At 42.4% G+C, this 27,809-nt stretch overlaps 1 protein-coding gene across 5 annotated transcripts in view; it reads right to left on the bottom strand.

Moving 5' to 3' along the window:
• Positions 1–449: 449 nt before the first annotated feature.
• Positions 450–27,809, bottom strand: part of LOC309870862 (interleukin-36 gamma-like) — a 163,673-nt gene continuing 136,313 nt past the window's right edge. For all 5 annotated transcript variants that reach the window (XM_082743432.1, XM_082743431.1, XM_082743433.1 and 2 more), the window contains 3 exons: positions 4,123–4,227; positions 3,286–3,425; positions 450–716 (listed from right to left, as the gene is read on the bottom strand). In XM_082743432.1, the coding sequence (XP_082599558.1) occupies positions 510–716; positions 3,286–3,425; positions 4,123–4,227 (452 nt within the window). In that variant the 3' untranslated portion in view covers positions 450–509. The remainder of the gene's footprint in view (positions 717–3,285; positions 3,426–4,122; positions 4,228–27,809) is intronic.

Below are 27,809 nucleotides of genomic sequence, written 5' to 3'. Positions count from 1 at the left end.
TAAAAATCTTTATCTTTAAAAGTTCTTTAACCCTTAACAGCATACATAATACAACTTGAGATATACTAGCAATATACAAACTATATGGAAAATGTAATCCAAATAGGAAAGGAAACAAAACAAAACAAAACAAAAAACAATCAGTTCCGTGCTAGTTACCCAATTCTGGGTAAGATTCATGAGCTCCAACCTTCTCCATATCCACCCCCAGGGAATGCCCTAATGTCTTTGGGTCCAAACATCCTCATACTCACACTGTGGGATGGCTGTGGGATGAACAGCTTCAGCCTGAGAGGAGAACCTTTCATCACCCCTCCCTTCTATGTCTGAGCCCACATTCTATGCCTCAGTTGTCATGAAGTCATTCATAAAATACGGTGATAACAGGGTCCTGCCCACCTCTGAGCATTGATGTGAAATGACACGGAGACAGTATAGAGGAAAGCATGTTGGTAACTACAAAATTTAATACAAATATTTCTGACCAAGATATCCCCTCCAGCCTGAGTTCAAGCATTGATACTTAAATTGAAGTTAACATTATTTTCCCCCTGGTGTGAAGTGAGGAAGATGGGGTGGCCTTTGTCAGAGGAGGCAATGAACCAGCCAGGGAAGGCCACAGACTCAAAGGTAGAAGTACTGTAAATCTCTAAGCGGTAGAAGAGGAAGGGATCCACGGGCTCCACTTCATTGTACAGACGCAAGATCTTCTCCTCCTGAAATATGATAGAGAACACCCGGCAGAAGAAGCAGAGACAGTGTGAGTCGTGCAAAGTTACTTGTACACAAACAGTAAATGTTCCAAAGTATGAGAAAGCCTTATCCCTCTTTTAAAACGGGTTGGGAACAGCAGAGGGAGCACACAATCTCACCTTACCAGTCCCCAGCCTCAGATCCACAAACAGAGGAGAAAAGACATGAGGAACAGGTTAGTGAACAAGTGGCACACTCCAACAATGAGTTGGGACTCTCCTCACACAAGAGGCCAAGCAGAGGAAAAGGAAGGACATGCAGATTTGCAGCAGTAAACCAAGGACCTCTCCTACCAAAGCTGCAGCAATGAGGGCTGCCGCCCTGCAGACACCACTGCGCTAACCCAAGTTTGCATTCGTCTTTGACCACCTGCCAACATGTGAGAGAGGTCACTGCCATGAAATAGACACAAGAGTCTCTAAAAAACTAGGGGATTTGCATTAAAAACAACAACAACAACAAAGTAAATAGAGCAATCAGAAAATGCCTTCTATATCACATATAGAAGTTTATTTTGTATATTTATATACCATGTATTTAAGTAAAATAAATATTTCTAACTAAACTACACATGCACAAATACCTCCAGAGAGCTACTACACAGAATGGTCTGTAACTCAGCCACATTCAAAGCCCCTCCCTATCTTATTTTCTTCACTAGTTCCAATTATCATTTGAACTTAGTATATTTAACTCTCAGGCATATCACCACTGCTAGACTAGTTCATCATTGCATTCCTCAACACAGAGAAATTCAAAAGAGATGTGTTCATTAAATAAAAAGACACTTTCTCATTTCAAACTCCAGTACATCGTCCTCCTCCCTTCCAACTTACAGCCTGGAAAGCACTGGGCTATAGGTCCCCTCTGCCCTCCCCAGTTTATGGCTGTTTCTCTAGCAAGTCATCATTTTGTCTTCCTGTCCATCATTCCCAGTAGCATATTTGCTGTCATTCTACCATCTTAAAAAATAACTGTTTGGAATGCCCGCCACCCTCCCAGCTCCCCTATGCAGAAACCTCGCTGTAATAGTTGTCTATATATGCTGTCCTGGATTTTTCCCTTCCTATCCCTCTCTTAGACCCCCTCCATCCAGGATTTCCACCTCCAGTGCTGCAGAAACACTGCTGTTACCAAGGTCCCTAAGGACCCATACATGGCAGAAGGCAGTGGTCAATTATTAATTTATCTGAAGACAAAACCACAATAGAAGGGCAGCTTACTAGACAAGACGTAGCTGAAAATGTGTTTGTCAGTCCTCCTTCAGCACACTCCACATTCATTCTGTCAGTAAATCTTACTGGCTCAAATTAAATACTTTCAGAATCTAACTGGCTACCTACCTCCCACCTCCACTGCTATCCCCTAATTCATCAGATCTCACCTCGATCACCTAAAAGTCCCCCACAAGACTTTTACCTTTGCCCCCCACCACAGTCTGCTTTCAACTGGCAGCCAAAATAATTATTTTAAAACCTGTGTCCACTCATGTCACTCTTCTATTAAAAACATTCTAATAATTCCCCCATTTCACTCAGATTGAAAGGCAAAGTCCTTACAAATGCCAGCAAGGCCCTTTATGAGCTATGTTTGTCTCTCCGAATTCGTCCTCCCTAATTCACTGCTGACACACTGTTTTCTCCACTAATCCTTGCTCTCCCCACATGCTGCTGGCTAACTCACTTGTTGCCTTCTATTGTCTGCTAAAATCTTAGCATGTCTGCTGCACTATTTTCTATGGCAGCCCAACTCCACCTGGGTCTAGCACTACCAGCCTCTCTCTCCTGCTTTCCTAGGGGACATAACACCCTTAAAGACATCACCAACTTACCCATCATGATACTTATTGTCTACCATTTCTCTCCTCCTGCTAGAATCCACGCCCCGTGAGGGCAGGGCTCTCTGCCATTCTGGGCCTCCACGTGTGTCAGATGGCCACAACAGAGCTGGAGGCCAGTAAGAACTCTCATATTTGCTGGACTGAATCGGATGGGGTTAAACTAAATTGAACTGAATTTAATAAGTTATGGAACTGAAGTTTAAGGAACAAGAGTAAAGATTGAAATTTCAGAAAATGGCAAGGGGAAAATGACTTAGCAGACAGGATGAGCTTAAAATGGAATCATGACTTGGAAGATGGAACCAAGAAATTCTCCCAGGATGCAACAAGCAAAAAACAAAAACAATGAAAGGATAGAAAGTATGGAAATTTAGACGAGATATTAAAGAGGATCTAGAAGTTCCAATGACTAAGGCATAGGAATTCCAAAAAGAAATAGAAGGCAGAATGAAGTTTACTTGACATAATGGTTGAGAATATCTCAAAATTCAAGAAGGACAAACACCCTCAACTAGCGAGGGGCAGGATAACTCAGTTGCATGCACAGGACTCAAAAATATCTAGGAATAGTAACTATGTTTAAGAATTGGAGAGTGTTTATTTTTTAATTCTAAAATTAGATTATCTACCAAATAAACATCTTTTAAAAGAAATTGGCCCTTTTTTAAAAAAACGTCATTTTTCATACTTACCTTCAGTTGCAAGGTGGGCTGCCCTTCAATGTCCTCACAAGACAGACACATTTCTGGATTCTCTATTCCCAAGTAAATGGGAACGCCTCTGCCTTGCTCCAGTGATTCTGGATACTTGCATGGGACAATAGTGACAGTTACTAATAAAGATAAGAGCGGAGATGGTGTCAGTTTCCTCCGAAGTCAGGACAAGGTCAGCATCTTTCAGGTGTGGCAGGAAAAAAACTTAGAAGTATCATCCCTGCTACCCCAGGTCCACCAAATAGCCAACTACTGTATTCATTCATTCATTCACTCACTCATTCATTCATTCATTCATTCATACCACATACCAGTCACAGCCCTCGGAAATGCAGCAAGCACACAGAGTTAAGCAGATGGCAGACCCTGCCCTAGAGATTGTCACACCTCTGCTTAAACATCTGGAGGTGGGAAGTTCCAACTCCAAGCAAACCCTCTGATCCTTGAAGAGTTCCACTCATTAGCAAGTTTTGCCTAACGTAATGTTGAAATGCCTTCCTGTACCCACTCATTTAATACTTTTAAGACACTTTGAAGTCAGGCAGGAGAAGATACTCCTCTTCCATGGGAGAGGCCGTCAGTCACTGAGAGCAGCTCTCCTGCCCTGCAAAGAGACTTCTACCCTCTCTGCTTTCTATACCCTGGTCCAGACAAATTTCTCCCTGACACGGCTTCCCAGGCAGCTGCGAAATTCTCCTCCTTCCACGTGGGCCCTGCTGTCAGGCCACCCTTTCACAAAAGTCCAGTGCCAGCATCCCAGATGCACTGTGACCCTTCCCTTGCCTCCAAGGCAGCAGCCGTGGGATGACCACTCACCTGGGGTCACACTGTTACTCCGTGGAACTGTCACAATGGTCTGACCCTGAAGGACCCACACCTGCTGATTCAAGTCGGATACCTCCCCAGTATGAGGTTGACTCACTGCAGTTTAAAGAGAGAAGAATAATGGAGAACCATTATAATTAGGCCATTTTGCTAGATGCTAGGCCCTTCGGGAAGGAAGGTCCAGGGTTTACACACCAAAACTGACAGCATTCACATGACCCTCAGCTCAGCCTTTCTTTCTGGGAAAGCTGTGGGTTGCGGTGAGGAGGGCCAGGACTGCAACTAGTCTAACAGGGTAAAATGTCCCATAGGACATGTGTGCTGAGTCCCAGCTACTCCCTCTGATGCCTCTTCTGTGCTCGTCTTGGTGCTGGGTCTGGAGCTAGAGCAGAGGATAAGCACTGCTCACTGTCCACAGGAAACTGGAGAGCACTGGGTGGTAAGAGCTATACACAAAGAGGGTCAGAAAATGCTGGCGCAGCCAGGAGATCCAGAAGAGACAGGAGTGAGTGCAGGTGTCCCAGGCCTCCAGAGCCCCAACTCAACATCACCTGCTGTTAAGGGGTCTCCAGAAATAGGGATTCCTCGAATGCATGTCATAGTGGGGTTGTCTCAACACCTGCGGGGACAGTGATAGTAGATATGAGCATCAGGAGATATTTCCAAGACCTTTCTAGGACACTAGCTACGGAGATCCTCATTCTGTACAAGGAGTTGGGAAGCCTGGCCTGACGCAGAGCCCTACTCAGAAAATCTGAGCCACCTCCTGAGACAAAACTTCAAGGCAGCAACAGCGAGAAAACCTCGGGCAGAACTTCCTCCACCCAAAGATCCAGGCAGTGACCAGATCTTCCTAGAAGTTCTAAGGCATGACTTTTGACCTTAAGTTGTCTGCATGCATCTCCTCCTCCTTCCCCCATTGACATCTGCTTCTGCCCAGGGGCAGGGCAGCTCTGTTAGGATCCTCGCAACTCCCTGGGAAGTGAGAAAGTGAGAAGCAGCTAGACAGGCACTGGACAAGTCACAGGGCCTGGCATAGCCCCATCTCTTCCCTGAGCCCTAAAGCACAGAAGAGAGGGAAGGCTAAAAAGTTGGAGGACTTGCTGGACCTTTATCAATAGTTCAGGGAACTGAATCACAGCTCCAACAGCTCCCAAGAGCAGTAAAGGGCTCTGACAGAGACTGCCATTTATTTGGTAGAACAGAGGAGGTGCCAGCCACTATGTGGGGCGTGGCAATTGTATGTCAGAAAATCTTGGGTGTCTCAGATGGCAAAATCATAGCATCAGCATTGAGCTGTACCAATCCACGCCCCAATCCACGCCCATGGGGAAATAGAGTTGATGACAGTCCCCAGGTTTCTCAGCAAGGGGACACTGAGGGACTTCCCCAGAACCCAGTTATCCTACCTTGTCACTATAATTGGAAATGCCAGGCCCTTCACAAAAGAAGTCCATCTGCTGGGGCAGGCAAGCTTGCCCTCTACAGTTTTACTAAAGGAGCCCTGTGATTGCAAAATTAGCTGTGGGCTTCAGGCAGGGTCCACATGGCATTCTTGGCCATCCAACCATGCCTGAACCACCTCAGGCCACCCCTGACAAGAGAGCTAGGCTGAAAGCTCCCCTATTGTACTCTTTTAGCACCTCTACCCCCCTTGAGAAGCCACAGACACTGAGCAGTGTACCCTTAACCGAGGTCCCTGGTACCTCCAAAAGGCAGTGGACTCCAGAACTGCCTGAGGACTAAAATGGTCAGCAATGATCTCCCTAAAACCTGAGCCCCAGATCCCAACTTATCCTCTACCCTCTGGTCTAGTGATGCCATTTGCATTTGCATATGCATATGCATATGCATAATGCATTTGTAGGTTTACAATGAATGGTAACAGTTATTACTACTTTTGGGGACGGGGGACCATGTTTATTATACTCCCACCCTCCATCCACTGAGGTCAAGCACAAAAATTTTCTGAGGCAGAAGCTAACTTGACTAAGGAGAATTTCAAAAGACTGGAAACAATTTTATATTTACCTGCCTAGCTGGGGGGTGGGAGGCAAGGGTTAAGACAGAACCTTCTAGGCAAGCACCTCCATGAGCCCCTCTTCCCACCCCTGAAAGTCTCCTTGCTCATTCTCTCATATTTTTCACCCCTATCTCCTTGTTGACCTTGGAGGAACATGGTCCTTTCCTTTGAGCCCTCAATCCCATCACTTTTGCCCTCCAGTTCATCTGTTACTCCCGGAGAGAGAGTGATAATGAATTTGGACACACTGTGTTCAAAGCCAGGCTCAGCCAGTGTCACCTCTCTTAGGTCCCCCTCTGTGCAACCAAAGAGCTTCTCAATTATATATCAGTCAACATACCTCCTTTCTTGGGAAGTTCACCAAAAAAAAAAAAAAAATGACATCTAAAGGGTCCTATCATCTGGCCCCCAAATTCCTTAGGCTTCTGTTTCAATCAGGATCTAGTGTGGGAAGAACCCACACAAGGAATTTCAAACAAAGGGCACTGGTTACAAAATATGTTAGAAGGCTAAAGAGTAACAAGAAGGTGCTGAAGTATCCCTGATATGAACAAGTGCAGGAAAGAAACAAGAGGAAACAAAAGAAGCTAGGAGATCAAAGGAAGGACCTTGTAGAACTGATGCCCAGACCTCAGGAAGGAACTCTCTGCCAAACTGATGCTCAGACCTCTGAATAGAAAGTATAGTCTGTTCGGTGCATGAACACAAATGCAGAGAGGAGGCATCAGCCCAAGAGATGCTCAGAGGACCCAAGGGACACAACCCAGAGAGCTGTATTTTCACTGATGCCAAAGCCTTTGGGTATAGCTTGATTTTTCCATGTGCAGAAGAAGGTTGCAAAAACCTATGTCTTATGATGACATGTGTCCCTTTCAGCTTCAGCCTCTTATTCCACTTAATCCTGACCTTCCCCTCACTTCCCAATATTCAGAGCATCCAGTAATTTCCAGAATTGCCAGCAATCAGTATCCATTCTGAAGTCCCCAGTTTAAAGTTTCCTGACTCTTTTTTTTTTTTTTAATTTATTTTTTAATTTCAGCATAACAGTTTAAAGTTTACTGTGAATGAGTATCAGAGAAATTAGAAGAGGGGTGATGGTGATGAGAGGGAAGAACTGAACCACTGGGGTGGATAACTGAGGAGCAGAGACGCCATATCTAGTAAAGAAATGGACCAGAAGTTTAGTCTTAGAGTAGAAGGGATGGATAATATAATTACATGATATCCTAGCTATATTTGAGAGGACTATCAATATTTATGCCGGTTACAAAAAGTAAGGAATATGATTCTGCTATGTAAACATAACCCAGTTTGTCAGATTCTTTCTATTAATGTTCTATTGTCACATACAAAGTGAAAATTATGCACACCATTAAGTGTGGCTTGAATTGAGTTCAGGTAAGTACTCATAAACCCAAAAAGATCCTAGACATGAAAATAATTTTAAGAGATCATGAAGTCCAGATTCCAATTTTTAAGCTCTAAGATATTATCATCCATGCTTGTTTGGTATCAAGTCCTTCTATTTTGCTCATTTAACATGCTCATGATCTTGGTAAGTGGAGGGAACATCAATGGAAACCAAGAAGGGAGAGAGAGCTTGGTCATTCACCAAGACTAGAATCTCTAGAACCTGTTCATAGAGGCACAATATCCATAACAATGTATTCATATAGCCAATCTGACATTCACAAGGAATGAAAGCAGAAGGAACCATGAAGTAGTAGATGTTGTCTGACCCCCACAGTTGAAAAATACACAGAATCAAATTCATAGTCAAGCTGGGTTTAGAATCTGTAACTCCTAATTCCCCAATCCAAGGCTCTCTGCTCTAGTGCTCACCAGCTCCAATGTGGCTCCTAAAAGGACCAAAGCCACTGCACCTTATATCCTATCAGGGGCTACCTACAACTAATCTAGCCTGGGCTTTGCTACTGGAAGAGAAATGCCATCACCTCGACTGAACTAATGGGGCAACACAGTGTGCACCACAGACCACAGAAAACAGCCTGGGCCATTTGTACTCAAGTAGATTGGGGAAAGTGGGACAATGCCAAGGAAATTCCCAGTATGACCTCTACAGAACTGCCTCTACCAAATGTGGGTATGATGATGTAGTTGAACTTGCCCAAACCTCAGCACCTCTAAGCAGCTCAAGCTCAATGTCTAAAACCCCCTTCCCTGTGGGCTGACCCATCCTCATTTCTTTCCCGAAGCTGGGTCCCCCATGAAAACCCACACTTTGGGTTGTGGGCCAACATGCTATTTAAGAGCTTCTTCCCCGTGTGAAAATGAAAGATAGCTTAACAAAAATAACCCCCAAACTCCTCACCAAAATGGCAGAAATAAAAGAACCATTAAAGGCATTAAGACAAAAGAATTCAACTATACAGGACCAACATCAAGGTACCTTTCTGTAAATTTAAAACATCTGTTGACAAAATTGTATACTTGTGTGCAACCAAAAAATAAAAACAAACAGCTAAAGCCTCTATCGGACAGCTCATAGTAAAACATTTAAGGAAAAGCTTAGGTTAAATCCCTAAAGTTTGAAATTCCTGGATAAAAAGCTAATGACAGAGAACTTTTAGCCCAATGAGCCATATCACAAAAAAATGCAAAAGCCATGAAAGAAAAGATGATAAACTGAACATAATCAAAATTTTAGAATTTTGAACAAACTTGCACAAAAAAAAAAAAAAAAACCATGGGTGAAAGTTAAAAGATAAGGCACCTGTGAGAAAATATTTACAATATATCTAACAAGCTAATACCTAACATTCAAAGTTTTTAGGTAGTTCCCACTAGCTTAAAAAATGCAAGTAATTTTATAGAAAAATAAACAATAAATGTAAAAAGCATTTCTGAGAAGAAAATATAAATGTCCAACAAATAGAAGTAATTATAGTTAACCATACCAGTAATTAGCAAAATGCAAATCAAAGCAACAATGAAATTCCATTTCCACCCATCAGGAAGGCACAAATTAAAAAGCTGGTAGGCAATGGTGGTGAGGAAACAGATTCACTGACTATATGAATGGATGTGTGAATCAGCACAGTCTCTGTGGGAAGCAATTTTGCAGGAGCTATTATAAATCTAAATATATGTGCCCTTTGACTCATCAATCCTACTTACAAGAATCTATCAGTCAAGTTTAGCTTCAAAAGCTGGAAAACTCCCATTCAAAGTGTTCAAAATATTCATTAGATCACATACTTGGAAGTCCAGAAGTGATATGTGATCAGAACCACTGATCTGGTAATTCCATAATGGCAGCAAGGATCAACATTGAGCTTCTCTTCTGAACTGGCATTCAGTACATAAGGCCAGGTTGTCTCATGTCTGTAAGATAATTTTCTGTGAGAATCAGAACTACATGTTCAGACATTAACATCTTTGCAAGAAAGAGAATATCTCTCCCACATCAAAGTCTTTCAAGTCTGCTTGGGTGAACTTGAGAGTCATGCTGTGCCCATCAGGTCCTAACAAGAAATATATGACACAATCAAAATTTGGCAGTTTGAGGCAAATGTAATAAAGGGGTTATTTATAAAGATGTGGGCAGAGTATAGGGAAATCCCAAGGCATAGATAATGCTGAACCCTGGGGCTAGTAACAGTAGGATAATGGGCCTGAATGGACAAGAAGAGGAAACAGTTACCAGAACCCACACAGAGAGAGAGCTTTGTGGAGAGGGCAACGTAATAGAAGCCATGACCTACCTCAAGAAAAACAGCTTGGGGTGACCCCAGAGGGTCACCTGACTTCTCTCTCTTCCCACCTTCCAATTTCCTTCCAGTGAATTGTGAAGGCAATGGTGGTGGAAGTCATCCAGCATAGGCTAAGCCTTTTGCCCCTCAAGTCCATGCTCTTACTCCATGAGTCTGAAATCTGAGGTCCCTATCCCAAGTGAAATATAAAAAGACAGCAGCTTCTGAATCACCACAAGTTAGGTCTATGTGATCATACCCCCAACTGAAAGTTTTTAAAAGCCATTCCCACTGTTGCTCCTGTAAGGTGGTTAGAGGAAAATACAGGAGTGGGGAGGAAACAGTTAAGAAGTCAACTGATAGACTACTTGATTCTGTAGCCATTCACGGGGTCTAATTTAGTAATCATGGCTGCCTTCTCCCACCATCTATCCCATATTTCCCTTGCTTTCTACGAGTACCTTAGCAGGATGCTCTTCTTCACCTTGAGGGTAATTCAAGCCTTTCTGTCTATGGACTCTGAGTCCTCGGTGCTCTTTTTAGGGTTTAGGGTGTTACAGTTTTTCATAGTCTGAAAGTACAAGGCAGGGGAGTAATAAGACCTTCTCCAGGGAACCCCCTGGGTTCCAGACACAGTCCTGTGTACCTCCATCAAGTAGCACCAACCTAGTTTTCCCTAAATAATCAGGATTAAACACCCCACCCAGTAAGTTGATTCCTTTCTGCCTGTTTATTCAATGACACGAGGGGCCAAATGGCTATAAGGCAATCGCAGCTTCCAATTCCTCCAATCCTTGACTGTATTCCCTAGTGGAAGCATTGCACTCGTGGGCACTAAAACCTCTTTTCCATGGAGCTTAGGGTCATGTAACAAGAAGAAAAATTTCCTATAGTATGCCATATAGTTTAAGAGTAGGAGGGTCTCTTCCCCACTCCACCTTTTGGCTCTTGAACCTCTGCATTCCCATCGTGAGGAAGACACTAATATTTATCAAGCAGTAGTTTAAAGAATATTCTGCTTTCATAAGACAGCCCTCTCTCAAAGTGTTGTGTTCTACTTGGCACCACATGTGACTCTTCCAAAGACCATTCCGCTAGTTTATCAAGACATCTGCACATGGTAAAGCCAACAATGGTTCAGGTAGAAAAGCCAATGAATTATTACATGTGTGTGAACTTGTAGCCACAATGCCTTTATTGAAAAATGAAAAAAAAAAAAAAAAAAAAAGAAAAATGGAACCCTTAGTTAAAAATGACGCCCTGTGGCATCATGCAGTAAGTCTGCCGCCCATGGTGTTGCTGGCAGAAGTACTATGAGTTGAGAAGATAAATCAATACAAAAATTTAGATGTATCTCTACAAGAAAAAAGCGTTGGCCTCTTCATAATGGAACAGTCCAATACAATCTGCCACCAGGGAGTTGGCTGGTTGCATTAGGAAATGTTGTTGGGGTTTTCTGTTGATCTCTGCTGATGATGGTTTGAGCACTCTTCAGTGGCAATAACCAAATCGATTTGCTGAGGGGAAATCAAGCAGCTGAGTCCATGCATAATCTCCATATCTGCAACCATGGTCACTTTGTACATGGACCCACTGAGTTGGCAAGGGACTGGAGAAGACTGGCATCCACAGGTTGGGACACTTCAACCTCTCATTTACTGAGAGCCTCCTCTGCAGTTAGATGCCATTTGGTAGGCCCTTGTTTGGAAAACAAATATCTTCACATTCCCCATTCTGTGCCCATTCTGTGAGGTTCACCTGCATACTACTCTCTACACATCCTTGTAGCCGATATCCTCATCTTTCTCCTTCCAAGTTTCTGCCCAGCTAGCCAACTCATTGCCCCACAGATCAGTGTAGACCTGCCTCACAGATCTCCTCCAACATGAAATGAATAACCAAATATGCTACCTCAAGTTCTGCCCAATGGGAGGATTTCCCTTCATCACTATTTTTCAAGGCAAGCTGAAGGAGCTATAGTGAAATGGCAGTAGCCATCTATTTCCAGCTGGGGCCAGCATACTATGCAGATCCATACATACATCCAGTCAGGCCTACGCTTTTCCTCCTCCATTCTACATCGTCCCATGAGACTTTGGTATGAATTAAGAAATGGGTGGAAAAGCTATAAAGAAGCAGGTACCATGGGTGTCTGAGCTACCAACTTATGATGTTGACTTTTGCCTTTCAGATAAGCTTGGGCCTGGTCTCCTTTACATCATTATTTTTAAAATAGACTGTTCCTGTGCCTGTCCAATCTTATGGTTTGGTAGATCAGGACATTCCAAGCTCATGGTGGGCAGTTTAAATCATTTCATATCTCATAGTTAGGAATTCAGACTCTATAATAAACAAATAGCAGTTCTGGAGCTGATTTTCAGCAGGGCTGAAGAGGACACGGCCTTATTCCAAAACCCCAGGGATTTTCCCCGTCATTTTTCACCTGGGGCTTGTAAGAGCTCTATTTGCAACAAACACTTCTAGAACCAGTGGGTCTGTTAATTCTTAAGGTTCATGGGGCAAATAAGCTTATATCCCAACCTGGATATTCAGCATAATCTTTTCTGGATCTAGGACCCATCAAAACTAGCAGCCTTATGGGTTATTTGGTACATGGACCACAACACAACAGCATGCCCAGACAAAGAATGTGTTAACCCTAAAATCCAAAGAAGCTCATTAATCACTATGCCTTTTTCCCCGCTGCTGGGAGATCTAAGGTCCAACAATCTATCGCTTTTTTTTTTTTTTTTAAGATTTTATTTATTTAGGGATGCCTGGGTGGCTCAGTTGGTTAAGCTGCTGCCTTCGGCTCAGGTCATGATCGCAGGATCCTGGGATCAAATCCCACATCAGGCTCCTTGCTCAGCGTGAGCCAGCTTCTCTCTCTGCCTCTGCCTGCCACTCTGCCTGCTTGTGTTTTCTCTCTCTCTCTCTCTCTCTCTGACAAATAAATAAATTAAGTCTTTAAAAAATATATTTTATTTATTTATTTGACAGAGAGAGACACAGCGAGACAGGGAACACAAGCAGCGGGAGAGGGAGAAGCAGGCTTCCCACCGGGCAGGGATCCTGATGCCAGTCTTGATCCCAGGACCCTGGGATCTTGAACCAAGCCAAAGGCAGATGCTTAATGATTGAGCCACCCAGGCATCCTGGTCTATCACTTTTTAGGCAATTTCCTGAGATGCTTAGACTACTAGACCCCCAGAAATTTCATCAATATAGCAGACCCCTGAATGCATCTCACTAGCATTTCTCTTTCTAAGGCATCTAGTGTGTTTGCTACTTCTTGCTTACCAAATTCAATTAGCATAGTGTCATCAATGTAATGGACCAGCACGTTGATCCTAAGACTTATGACGATGAGGAATTGGAGAGTTGATATAGACATGAAGCAACACAGTCTTGCATGTGAAGGCAAATTGTTTCTGGTCACCTTTGCTCATAGATATGGGGTTTAAAAAACATTTCCGAGGTGAATAGCTATATACTAGGTCTTGGGCTGTGTTTATTTGCTCCAGTGAGGACAATATATGCAGATCTGCAGCCTCAACTGGCTTTACAAGTTGAAGTTTATGATGATTTCCTGGCACTCTCTGCAACCTATGCAGTATTTGTACCAACCAACAAGGCAAATTAAATGGGATGTGAAATTAATACCCTTGCATCTTTCAAGTCTTTGATGATGACACTAATTCTAGTCATCCCTCCAGGTATGTATTGCTTTTGGTTTGGGACTTATTATCTTGGCAGGGGTGAGGAAGACTTCTAGGGGCTTCACCTTTGCATTCTGTCCACAGTAACCCTAACTTAATAAGAAGGAACTGAAAATGGGGCATGTTGCCAATCACTAAATTTATTGATTTAAATTAGATAAATTCTAAACCTGAGAAAATAATCTAAGGCTGAGCCTTCAGGCAGATTCAACTCCAAAATCCATCTGTCTCCTGACTTTTATAACCTTCTACTTGGCTTGATGGACAACAGCAGCATTTGGCATCTCTGGGGATGAGCATCAGTGTGGAGCCAATATCTGAAGCCCTTGGAAAGTCTCTCTCACTTTCCAGTACACGGTCCTCTGATAAATGGCAACACGTGTCTCTGGGTAAAGCTTGGGGGAAGAGTCCTACTATTTACCTGTCACTCTGTATTTGTCTGCTTGGGCTGCCATGACAAAATACCACACACAGGGTGGCTTAAAGAACAAAAACTTGTTCCCACATTTCTGGAGGCTGGCGGTCCAAGATCAAGATTTTGGCAGCATTGGTTTCTCCTGGGGCTTCTCTCCTTGCTGTGCCCTCTTGTGGCCTTTCCTCTCTGCACACACATCCCTGCTGTCTCTTCCTCTTCTTATAGGGACAACAGTCATATTTAGATTAGGACCTCACTATCATGACCTCATTTAGCCTCAATCTCTCCTTTTAAAGGAGTGATTGAGGCTAGGTTAAAGGCCCATCTCCAGACACAGTCACGTTGGGAGTTAGAGATTCAACATGTGAAGCAGTGGGGGCAGGTGGGGAGACATAATTCAGTCTGTAACACACCAAAATTCTTCTTTAAAGGGACCTGGCCTTTGGCTCAAAGGGCTTCAGGTCTGTGATCTCCCTTCAGCCTGGAAAGCGAGTAAAAAGCCATAAATCCTCCACTATACCAATTCAAGTTAGGTGCTCTGCCTACCACACCTAGGGCTTTTTTCCCATACATGTTAAGCAGCACCATAGAAGCATCTCCATCTATTCCACTTCTAGAAATCTACCCTACAATGAATTAGTCATTGCCACAGAGTGCTGACGTTGTAAATATATAAGTAGCTCACTTTGAGCTGTTGCTCAGGGAGATGGAGAGAATGTTGGGACACACCTATGACTCAGCTGCCCATTAATCACCCACCCCGGGATGACCCAAGGGACCACGAGCAAATGCGTTGGTGAGGGGCATCCAGTCTCCCGAAGAACTCATGGTAACCATCCTCTCTGGGCTAGAGAGGATGGTTATTTAAGTTTCTAACATTAGAGGAAGCTAAATGAATACATATTTTTTATTTGACACAGAGAGAGAGAGATCATAAGTAGGCAGAGAGGCAGGCAGAGAAAGGGGAGAAGCAGGCTCCCTCCTGAGCAGAAAGCCCGATGCGGGGCTCGATCCCAGGACCCTGGGAACATGACCTGAGCCCAAGGCAGAGGCTTTAACCCACTGAGCCACCCAGGCACCCCTAGATAAATGATATTTATAAATGCCTGTACTTTTTTTTTTTTCACTTTTCCTGTATCATTATTTCTAATAAAAAGTTTAAAAGAAAAATGAAATGAATGTATTATGGTAAACTGCTAGAGTAGTTCGTTTGGTACTGCTGATTCTCTGATTATTTTTCCATACAAACAAGGTGTTTAGACTAATGGAAAGAATTATCAGTTGGGCAAATCCAAACTGAGGAATTCTCTGGTATACTGCCTAAATTATGATTTAAACCTAGTTTCTCAAAAAAAAATTAATAATATAAACTTAGTTTCTTATTTTTCCCCAAACAAAACAAACATTTGTCTTGTCAATCTGAGACTTTTATCAAAAATCAAAAAGCTTTGGTCACCCTAGCTTGGAGCTGAGAGGTCAGCTGTGCTCCCTGGGACCAGCAGAAGGCGCTGCGACACCAAATTACATCAAAAGGCCGAGCCTCCGCAGGCCTCATCCCACCCATCTCGGGTGGGAGCTCTGAACTTAGCGCAGTGGCACCTGAAGGCAGGACCTTTGTTGCAAGCCTAGAATCGTGCTTTCAAACTTTACGCATCCCAGTTTGAAATTACCTTGCAACCGAGTTCACGCATACGTGTAAATCTATAATCAGCTTGTAATGTTAACCTACCAAATCTGACTGATGGAATATCAATAAAATAAATTTCCAAAAAATACAAAATAGTTGAACAAAATTAAATTTAGCTAGCTAAAGTGGACTTTTGGTCTTTGTAACTTCAGCAAATTAATGTTTTAAATAATTTGCATCTTAATGAACCCTTTTTTGGTGAAATATTAAGATTTTTAGTTACTGAATACAAGAAACGTACTATATCCGTATATCTTATTTTTCTTGTTGCAGGATTAATTTTTTGGAATTTTGAAACATTCTTTAAAATGTAGGTAATATAAAAAAATTATGAAAATTTGACTGGGTAAAGTCATAAAGGCCTATGGCCTCCTTAAGATGAAACATTTGTTTTTCGTAAGTTGTTTGCTTTATGGGGAACAGGGTGTATAGAATTCAAATAAAACTAGAAAGGTATCTAATTCACAAGTCATTCACAGCTGCGAGGACAAAACTCTATCATCAACATGTTAAAATTTTCAGAATTGGGATGCCTGGATGGCTCAGTCATTTGAGCCCCTGCCTTCGACTCAGGTCAGGATACCAGGGTCTTGGGATGGAGTCCCGCACCGGGCTCCTTGCTCAGTGGGCAGCCTGCTTCTTCTCTCTGCCTCTGCCTGCCACTCTGCCTCTCCCCCTGCTTGTGCTCTCTCTTGCTCTCTGATAAATAAGGAAAGAAAAGAAAAGAAAAAAGAAAAGAAAGAAAGAAATAAGAAATATTTTTTTAAAAATTTTAAGAATTTATTTGAGCAGAAATAAATTTCAATCAAGCAGCATCCAATCTAGCAGATAGGAGCTAGATTAGGAGCATCCAATCTAGCAGAAAGGAGCTCTGAGGAGCTGTGCAGAATGAAAGACTTTAGTAGGCAGAAGGGAGCAGAAATAAGGATTTTGTTTATAATGTTTGTAAAGATTAATGTAAATGTTTGTTTATAATGTTTGTAGAGAACAAAATAAGAATTTTGTTCAACTTGGCAAAAAATCAGGTTGATTATTGCTTATTGCAAGGTTACTTCCCTTAGGTGATGGCAGAGGTGTCTCAAGTAGATCAGGTGACTCCTGAATGACCTGCCCTTTTTTAACCTCTGGTTTCCGGATTCCATGTCAGGGACAGCTGATACTGTAATTGAGCCTCGGTTCTGTGACATGGGGCTTAGCATGAATGACTCCATTTTGGTACTGGTGTCTTGTTTTGTAGCCAACATAATAACAATTATCTTAAATTTGATTCATGCTACAAATAATTCTCTTCCTTCGTTTAAATGTCTTGTTTGCATGGAAGAGTTATCACCAGGAGCAGGAAACAAACCGTGAGGACACCTTGTAAGGTGAATGGAGATTCCCGGAGTGTCTACAAATGCAAAATAAGAACAATGATTTTGTGAGCTTGGTTAAAACAGGAGTTAGTCACAGAATGATGCAGTTAACTGTTAACGGCAAATGCCTCACAGAGTGGCAGAATCAGTCCCTTATCTAGCCTGTGTGAAAGTGTTATACTGTTTGAGACTGAGGGAGCAAAAAAAAAAAAAAGGTTCCACTCTCAAATAATAACTATTAATAGAATATTAAGTTAAAATTTTTATTTCAGATTGGTAAAAATGCATAAGTAACTATGCCCAGTTACTACAGCAGTTGAGATCCCTAAAGAGAAATTCTTCAAGACAAGCTACTGGAGATGAATTTTCATGAGCCAATAAATGCTTTAAAATAAATAAGATATTCTAGAAGCACTGCAGGAGTTTGTGTCCTGGTAATGGGGCTGCAGAAATAGAAAGGTGTCATGGATTTATGTCAAGTTCTTTCTGAAAGCACTGAGATTCAGTTACTTTGGGCGATTATCAAATTCACAGGGAAGATCTAGGGTGTAAAATCTTGCCAGGACATCTGAATTCCACACCACATGATGCTAAAACATCAATGTGTCTTAAAAAACCCAACGGCGCTCATCCAATCCATTTTCAGCTCCTTAAAACACAGAAGCAGAATATTCCTGAATAGTAAAAAAAAAAAAAAAAAAAAAAAAAAAGGAAAGAAAGAAAGAAAGCTTTACTAAGAATGTGCAAGCTAAAGGTAGAATAGACATTTCATAATATATTATTCCCCCTCACTATGTTTAATGGATTCTGATATATGTCCTATTTCTTTTTTATTTTTTTCCAACTCATTTTTATGCCTTACTGTGGTTATCAGCCCACAGTTGATAAGGCATTGTCCTAGCATTACAGCTAGGAGAAAACAGATCATTGTCAGTTGGCTCTGGAGGGCACAAGGGCCTTCTGGTCTTCTCCAGCGCCTAGCCCCACAGAGAGAAACGAGCTTGGGACTAGCAGAAATTAGTCCTTTTGGCCCATCCTGCCCCAATCATGCTTGAACGCCACAAGCACTTCCTCTACAATTCCTTCAAAAATACTTTGCATTCTATTTCTGTTGTTGCTATGTGAATTAACTAGTAAATTAAAGAAAGATTTTGTGGGGCCAGTGGGGGCGGCACACAACTCTGTGGAGGTGTATCATGAGAATCACTCAGCAAGGACCTCCTGTGTCCCCAGTCCTATTCCTGGCACCACCTCTGTGCCTCATGGCCCAGAGCTGCAACTACTCATTGGGCCCAGCTAAACGGCGCACATAAAGCCAGAGTTAGGAATAGACTGTGTCCCACAGGTCTGTTCCTAAGTCAGTTGTTCAGAGCCACAAATGCTCACATAACCCACACTGTGGCTGCTTAGGCCTCTTTACAGAATGGTCTCTGTATTCAAGAACAAGTATCCCAGCCTCCCAAAGAGTGGAAGAATAGTCTGCTAATCTTTCAAGGCCTGGACCCAGAAACTGGCAATACTTCATTTCTGTCATAATTCTTTTGATCTATCGCAGAACCTGCACTGATTCAAAAGGGTTGCACATAAATGCCATCTCTCAATGAGAAAAATATCAAAGAATTTGTCTTTATTTTTCATCTGTCATAGTCTGCCTTATTTCTAGTCCTCCTTTACGCAAAATACGCTTATGCCCACCCAAGGGCTCCCAAAGTCTCATCCAGTTAAGGCACCAGCTTGATGTCCAGAACCTTATCAGCTCAATCAGGTAAACTATAGCCTAAAGGCCAGATCTGGTCTGCCTACACATTTACACATTGTGAAGACTCCCTTTGTGCTCCAATGGCACCGTTGGGTAGTCAGGACAGAGACTAGATGGCCTGTTAAACAAAAAAGATGTACTATCTGGTCCTTCACAGAAGAAGTTTCCCATCCCTAGTCTAAATCAGGTCCAGGTATAGATAGGGCTTCTTGGATGAAGTTTCTCCCGATCTAAAGACCTGTGAACCAAAAAGAGAAGTGATCTGCCCACAGGTACCAAACGTGTGGTGGTGAACAGATAGAGAGCAACCGCAAGACATTTTCCTGTTCAGGAGGGACTCCAGACATACACAGCAGTCCCTGGTTCACAGCAGTTTGCATGACCAGCTGGGACCACATGGCCACCTCCTTCATTAGGGGCAAGGCCGGCTCACCGAGAGCAGGCTCCACCCTGAGCCATCAGCCTCACCCTCCGAGGCTGTTTCCGAGCCTCCCTTTCTTTTCCACAGGGAGTAGCCTGCAGCCCCTATCTGCAGCAGGGAACTTTTCTCAGCCTGCTTCTGGCCCATGGAAAACTGGAAGTCTGTGTTCATTTTCTAGTGCTACTGTAAAAAAATTTACACAAACTTCATAAAGCAAATGGCTCAAACGTAGTCCTCCAGTTCCAGAAGTCAGAGGCTGGAAATGGGTCTCACTGGGCCAAAATCAAGATGTCGGCAGGCTCTTTCTGGAGGCTCTAGGGGAGAACTGTTTCCTTGCCTTTTCCAACTTCTAGGAGACGTCTCCCCTCCATCTTCAAAGACAGCAGTGGCTAGCTGAATCCTTTTAAACACTGCATCACTCTGACTCTGACCTTCCTGACATCCTCTTCTACTTAGAAAGACCCTTATGATTACCTGGGCCCACCTGGGTAATCCAGAATCATCACCTGACCTCAAGATCCTTAACCAAATCACATCTGCAAGGCCCTCCTGTCATGTAAGGTAACATATTCACAAGTTCTGGGGTTAGGATGTACAAATCTCTGGGGCCATCATTTTTTTTGTATATAATATGTAATATATATTGTTACATATAGTAATATTATATATGGTAATAATATAATATATATTTGAATCACACATAAATATATTTTAATATATTATATATAAGTGATATATAATATCTATAACTATAAATAATATTTAATGTATATCTTTATTTATATATTAAAATATAATTATATTTTATATCATATCATACTGTATATCATATATAATATATATTTTATTATTTTGTATATTATATATTGCATATACTAAAATATATTTTTATAGACAATGTATTTTACACTTATATAATAATAATATTTCCTATAGAAATATGCTTATATAATATTTTATGTTATATATTTTTTTGTATTTCTATATATGTTATATATAGTTATATAATATTTTATATATTAAGGCCTCTCTTTATTTTTTACTTCTCTGTCCCTTTTAGTCCAACCTACTACAATGCCTTTAAAAATGTTTTGCATTAAAGGGGCGCCTGGGTGGCTCAGTGGGTTAAGCCTCTGCCTTCGGCTCAGGTCATGGTCTCAGGGTCCTGGGATTGAGCCCCACGTCAGGCTCTCTGTTCAGCAGGGAACCTGCTTCCCCCTCTCTCTGCCTGTCTCTCTGCCTACTTGTGATCTCTCTCAGCCAAATAAATAAAATCTTAAAAAAAAAAAAGTTTTGCATTCTCAATATATAATCAATTCCATTAGGGAAAGAAACACACCTACATTCTTTTCAAGACAGACCGCTCTACTTTGTGTCACCTGTGAGGCTTCTGGTTTTTTCAAGGACGTACGAGGCATGCCCTAAATTCCTCTGAAGTCTCCCAGTTTACCACATTACTTCAGGCAACACTTTTTCTAAACTTCTCACCCCTACAAAACACACGTCATTTAGTCAGTAGCACTTTCCTCACTGTCCTGGCCTTCACTAACAGTCTCCCCAGAGCCTTTCAGCTTCCACCTGTCATCAAACGCAAAGCAATGGCACCCATTGTATGCTTTAGTCACTGGAGCACCTCACTGCTGGTCCTAAATTCTGTTCCATTGATCTATTACTGCTTCACAAATCACTCTAAAACTTAGTGGCTTATTTTACTCAGAATCCTATGCTGTGGGCAGGGCTCAGCTGCAATGGCTGATTCTGTTTCACATGGCTGCAGGATGCATCACCAGGAGGCCACTCACTTGGCTGCCATGTTGGTGCTGGCCGTCAGCTAGGAACTCAGCTGTCTGGACTGTCAGTGGGGCCCTAATTCCTTTTCACGCGGACCTCTTCACAAGGCTGCTTAGAACTTCTCACAATGTGATGACTGGTGTGCAAGAATACGTATTTCAGGAGACATGACATAAAAGCCACCAGTCCACTTTTATCAAAAAAGACAAGAGATAACAAATGTTGATGTGAATGTGGAGAAAAGGAAACTCTTTTACACTGCTGCTGGGAAAGTAAAATGGCACAGCCATATGGAAAACAGTATGGAGGTTCCTCAAAAACTAAAAATGGAATTACCATATGATCCAGCAATCCCACTCCTGGGTACTGAAATCAGTATCTTGAAGAGAGATCTGCACACCCATGTTCATTGCAGCATTATTCACAATAACCAATGTATGGAAACAACCTTAGTGTCTGTCAATAGATGAATGAATTAAGGAGATACATATACAACTGAATATTACTCGGCCATGGGAAAGAAGGAAAACCTGCCATTTCCAACAATATGGGTGGACATTGAGGGCATTATGCTAACTAAGTCAGAGAAAGACAAATACTGGATGATATCTCTTACATGCAGAATCTAAAAAACTGAACTTGCGAAAACAGAGAGTAGAATGCTTCCCAGGGGTCGGGGGTGGGGGAGCAGAGGAGATGTTATTTAAGGGTACAAATTTGCAAATAACGGATAAATTCTAGAGATCTAATGTACAAGATAGTGATTCTAATCAACAATACTATATTATAAATTTTAAAGTTGCTAACAGACCAGATCCAACACAAAAAAAGAAATTATAAGTGTGTGATATGAGAAAGATATGTAAGTCAAATACCGTAGTAGTCATATTACAATATATACATGTATCAAACCAATACATTGTATATTTCCACAATGTTATATGTCAATTATATCTCAATTTTTTTTAAGTTGCCAGTCCTTAAGACCTGGATCTGTCTAAAAATGGCACAATTCTACCACAGTCTGTTAAATACTGGGTAAGCAGTCACAAAGCCCAGCCAGAGTCAAGAGGAGGGAACATTGACCACCCTTGTCAAGAAGAATGTCAAAGAATTTGCATGTATTTATTCTGCCTTACCAATGAGTTATTAACAAACCATTTGTTGTTTTCATTGTTTCACATTAATCCACTCCCATTTTTTTTCCAATGAGGCTATAGTCTCAGTGTTATATAAGACACAACATATGGGGCACCTGGGTAGCTCAGTGGATTAAGCAGCTGCCTTCAACTCAGGTCATGACCCCAGGGTCCTGGGATCGAGCCTTGCATCGGGCACCCTGCTCAGTGGGGACCCTTCTTCTCCCTCTCCCTCTGCCTCTCCCTGTGCCCTCTCTTCCACTCTGCTCTCTATCTCTCCAATAAATAAATAAAATCTTAAAAAAAAAAACACAACATAGCTCCAGACATCCATTCAGAGCTGCACACATGGTACATCCCTAGCCCACGTATGTGGTTCTCACCCCCAGCTGCAGAATACCCTCCTGGGCTGTGGACACCATAGACTTTGGCCCTTCTCAACTCTCTGGCCCAACCTAAAACTGACTTCCTTGGCAGTGGACCTCCATGGATGGGGAGATGGAATAGCACTCACTGGCTTGTCCGGGCTGTTGTCTCACTAGGAGGACCTCCTCCCTAAGGCTTTTCTAACTTTTCCAAATTCTATCCCTAAGACCTACTCTGAGCAACCTTCCCCAAGGTACAAGAACAGCCATTTCTCCCAGGAGAGATTTCCCTAGAAATCAATGTGTTTTCAGTGATCTGGGGGGAAGAAGAGAATGGAGCTTAAGAAAATACAAACCTTGATATGCTGTGGTAGGGTACCACTGATATGTCACTCATTCCCTCTAGTCCAGGGTCCGGACTGACTAATTTTGCAGGCAAATAAAGAATTTTTAGGAAGGTGCTTTTGGAACCCCCTCTCTTGAGCCTTCTTTGCTTGACGAATACAGATCTCAGAAGGCTGAATGTAACATTTTTTTTAAGGTGGCTCTATGGATAACCTGAGTGGATACCCTCTGAAGTTCTACTGTGAATTTTATTAGCTTTCTGAGCCAATTCTTTTTTTTTTTCTAATTTTTAAGATTTTATTTATTTATTTGAGGGAGAGAGACAGACAGAGAGAGAGAATGCGTGGAGAGGGGGAGAACAGTCTCCCTGCTGAGAAGAAAGCCTGACATGGGTCTCAATCCCAGGATCCTGAGATCATGACCTGAGCCAAAGGCAGATGCCTAACTGACTGAGCCACCCAGGTGCCCCCTCATGAGCCAATTCTGTCTGTAATTGGATATCAGTCACCTACATGTCTCTAACCCCTCCAGGCTATTGGAGTCATCCTTTTTGCAATGTTTAAGTAGGAATTTGCCTAATCCCCTATTCAACATATAGTAGAAACTCAATTTCCCATATAACCTATCCCCTAATGCTTCAGCAATACCTCTTGTAGTCCCTGATTTCTTATATCTGTTGATCTCTCTCGTGGCTCATATATTTTAGTTTTTTCCTATGTTTGTTCCAAACTGACACAGAACTTTAGTTTCCCCCACAAACCCTAACCCTACCAAAAACAAAACAAAACAAAACACTAATCTTACAAAGCAGCTGTTACCAGCCAGTAGTTCTCAAACTTGGCTTTAGAAACACCTAGAAGGCTTTTAAATATCCTGATGCCAAGTCTACTCCCTAGATCAATTAAATAAAAGTTCCAGTATTTTTTTTTTAACTCCCTTGGATGTTTCAATGTCAGCAGTGCTTGAGAATCTCTCAGCTAGCACACATCCCTCAATACCTGTGAAAGTGTCATCTGGAGATCTTGTTATAATGCAGAGTCTGGTTCTGGGTCTGGCATGGGATCCCAGATTCATTTCTCACAAGCTTTCAAATGACGCTGCCGATTCCCAGATTGCATCTTGACTACCAAGGAGCCCGCAGACATGGGGGATGATGACGGCCCAGCAAACAATTTATGCCCTTCATGGTTCACACTGGTCAGTGATGCTGCTCTCAGAACTTCTCAGAGACCACCTTACTCTTCTAGTCCCACCTCCCAGGCCTTCCTTTCCTTGCATTTCCTTCAGCTTCTCTCTATTCTCAGACCCCATGCCTTATCCTTCCCTGGCTGCTTGTGGAAGCATCAGAGTGTTCCTTCCTTTGTTTTTGTTTTGTTTCATTTTGTTTACTATTTATTTATTTATTTATTTGGGGTGGGGGGACTGCATGGTGGGGAAGGGCAGAGGGAGAGGGAGAAAGAATCTCAAGCAGACTCCACTGTAGGTGGAGCCCCAGGTGGGGTTGACCTCAGGACCCTGAGATCAAGACCTGAGCTGAAACCAAGAGTGGGACACTTAGCCAGCTGTGCTACCCAAGTACCCCCAGAGTGTTCCTTCTTTATCAGGCAAATAGATATGGTAGGGTTTCCTAGCACATCTCAGTCCCATTCGATGTGATTTCATCCCACAACTAAGTACACTGTCAAAAGGATATACTAATCCCGAGGCGGTACTCTTCCCAAGACATGTCACCTTCAACTTGTAAGTCACAGGTTCCCAAACTTTCTCAACTCACTGTGCCCTTAGTGTCTCAGGAATTTCTTCACAGAGCCTCTAACATAGGAGTGCCTGTCAGGTCTGTTTATTAAGTAGTCAGGTTGAAACAACTTAATGATAGTGGCTTTTATGGGTCTGACAGATGTCTGTGTATTCCTTAAAAATTTAAAAATAACCCATGGAACCTCTATGAGTATGGTGAGGCACCCGGGGACCCCTTGGCTCACACTTTGGGAACCATGGTTCTAAACTAACAATTGGGATAAGTGTGACCTCCAAATGTCCTAGAAAGGTAAGAAAACCTTGTAGCAAGGACTCTATCTGATCAAATGGGGGCTGAAGTTGATGGGATAGAAAAGGATTTCTGGGTACTGTTTTCCTACCAGTCCCAACTAGATCTGGCAGAAATGCTAACACTTAACTCTCTACAGTAGCTAAGAGATTAAATTTCTAGATTCATCACCCATTGAGATTTCCAAAGGACTCTGGAGTTAGAAGAGTAGAAGAAAAAACACAAGAACAAGAAAGTAGTTCTTCTCCTGATACAAACCTGTAAACATGACTCATCTTGTATCAGAAAATCTAGGCAGGGAGCTTAACTGTTATCAAACTGTATTGCTTCATGGTGCAAACTGTTTCCAATTAGGAGCCCAACACTATAGCACAATGACTCTTCACCCAGGCCATACATTAAAATCACTTGGGAGCTTTCAAAAAATACCAATGTCTGGGTACCACCCCACATCAGTTAAGTCAGTCACTGGGGATGGGACCCAAATCTATAATTTTAAATTTCCTCAGGTGATCCTATGATCAGTGGGTAACACAGAAGAGGGTACAAACCCTCTAAATACATACCCTCTAAAGGTATCATGTTTATGGAGTCAAAAACAAAACTGTTGCATTTGTTTATGTTTGTACATAGTTATATAGTATAAATGCTAATCTATCGCATCAATCATATTTTATATCTGTTGTTCTATGTAGACTCAGTCATCAGTCCTGTATGTGGGCTCATACCCTCCCCCATCCAAAACCTGAATTCAGTCACAAATGTTTGGTCATCCCTATGAAAGATGGCATAGGGACAAGTTCCCTGTCTAGAATTGTCCCATACCCTTAACCCCCATAAGCAGGGCTGATCAACTGAATCCCCTACACCCCACCCCACCCCTGCCCATGGTCATCCAGATCCCTAGCCACTGATGCAGCTGGCCCTGCCCACTCAGACAGGCTCCACAAGGGCAAGTACAACCCCTCTGCACTCTTCTTAAGACTCCTGCCATCTCCATCCCCTTCTGACACAGCGCTGCTGCTCCTGGTGCTTCCTGCCTCCCCTGTCATCCTCACCCTCTCACTGTCCTCACTGTCGGCCCAGCTGGTGCCCGATACTTCAGAGATCTGTGCCACCTGGGCACTGCTGATGTCATGGGCCCACCAGTAAGGGGGTGAAGAAGAAAGTGTTATCAATACTACTACCATTACTACTACTACTATTACTACTACTACTACTAATAATAATAATAATGACAAACTTCCATTGGATATTATCAACACAACTACCACTAATAACAATGATGAACTTCCATTGGATGTTATCAATACTACTACTAATAATTAACTTTCATTGAATCCCCACACACCAATTCTATGTAAGCTAGTTTTCATTATCCTCATTTTACTGATGAGCAAAATGAAATTGGTGAAGCTTAGTAACTTGTTCAGACTGTAAATGACTGACAGGGTTTTGGCCCCAACTCGGTCTGATTCCAGAGTGGTGTGGTTAGTTACCAAAGTTCCTCTATGAATGGATGGATTAATGGGTTGGAGTGAAAAACTAATGAGAGGAGCACATATTGCCTGAGTTCAGTGGGCAAAGTAGGAACCCAAGGCTGGTGAACTGAGGCATGTTCATTGTTCATAATCTCTGGTACCATTTTTCAGGAGTAAAAACCAATCTATAACCTTAGATACATACACTATTCGAGACCCAAAACCCAGCAAGTTCTGGTTCTAGAAGGCAGGGTTCTCAAAGAATTTCCAGACAAAAGCACCACAACCCCAGGTGACTCTCCCCTTTGCTTTATTTATGATTTATGATGTATGAATTTATGAATGATTTATTTATGAATTTATGATTCTTGTTCTCTCACTTCCCACCCGGCCTGTATAAAAGCCCCTCTCCCGATGGGGCCTTCAGCCCCTCTTTTCTCTGGAATGGGCAAAGGGCTGCCTCTTGGGGAGCAGCCTCAAAGAACGGGGGTGGTGGGTAGCAGTGAAAGGAGATGGGCCCAAGGAGGTCCTGGATCTAAAAGAAGTTTATCTGAAAGCGTTGGAAGGGAGAAGGAGCTAGAGGCACAGGGAGAGGGAAATTCCAAGAATCAAGATGTTCTCGGCTCCTAGGCCAACTCACTTATGAGAATTTGATGACGAAAGAGGGTGTTGTACCAGAAATGTCAAAAGAAAAAAAGATCATTTTTCACCACAAGAGCTGACCGTGTTTTGACTTTTCCCAGACACCTTTTATGTGTCAACTTCACACTACAGAAAAGCTAATATCAAGAAAAATCTTACTTTTTGGCTGTCTCTAAAGGAGAACTCTGTCCCTCCTATGATAGAGTCAAAGAGCCAAAACATCTCTCATGGAACTGAAAGTAAGAGATTGGGAAAGAAATGTTCCCTGTCCTGATGCCTGGGTGGCTCAATCGGCTCAGCGTCTGCCTTTGACTTGGGTCTTAATCCCAGGGTCCTGGGATGGAGCCTCACATCAGGTTTCCTCGTCAGTGGGGAGTCTGCTTCCCCCTCTGTCTGCCTCTCCCCTTGCTTGTGCTTGTGTGCTCTCTCACTCTGACAAATAAATAAATAAAATATTAAAAAAAAAAAAAAAAAGAAAGAAAGAAAGAAAGAAAGAAAGAAAGAAAGAAAGAAAGAAAGAAAGAAAGAAAGAAATGTCCCCTGTCCTCCCAGTTCAGGGAAATGGGAAGCCTGAATGCTAAGGCTGAAAACCCAAACTTCAGCAAAGACTGCCTGATCTTTCCTTCTTCCCTTCACAAAGTAGCCCGACTACCTGATAAATTCTCTTTTGCATTTCCGAACAAGAACATCAAAGAACCGAACTCACTGCACAATGAGGATCCATTCATCTCCCTCAAGGAATAGGTTGGTTCCTGTTTCACTTTGGAGTCAGCTGC

Source organism: Mustela nivalis (assembly GCF_964662115.1).
Source record: "Mustela nivalis genome assembly, chromosome: 8".
NCBI classification, from domain to species: Eukaryota; Metazoa; Chordata; class Mammalia; order Carnivora; family Mustelidae; genus Mustela; species Mustela nivalis.
Note: the sequence above shows the minus strand (reverse complement) of the source record. Positions and strands in the feature narration are given on the sequence as shown.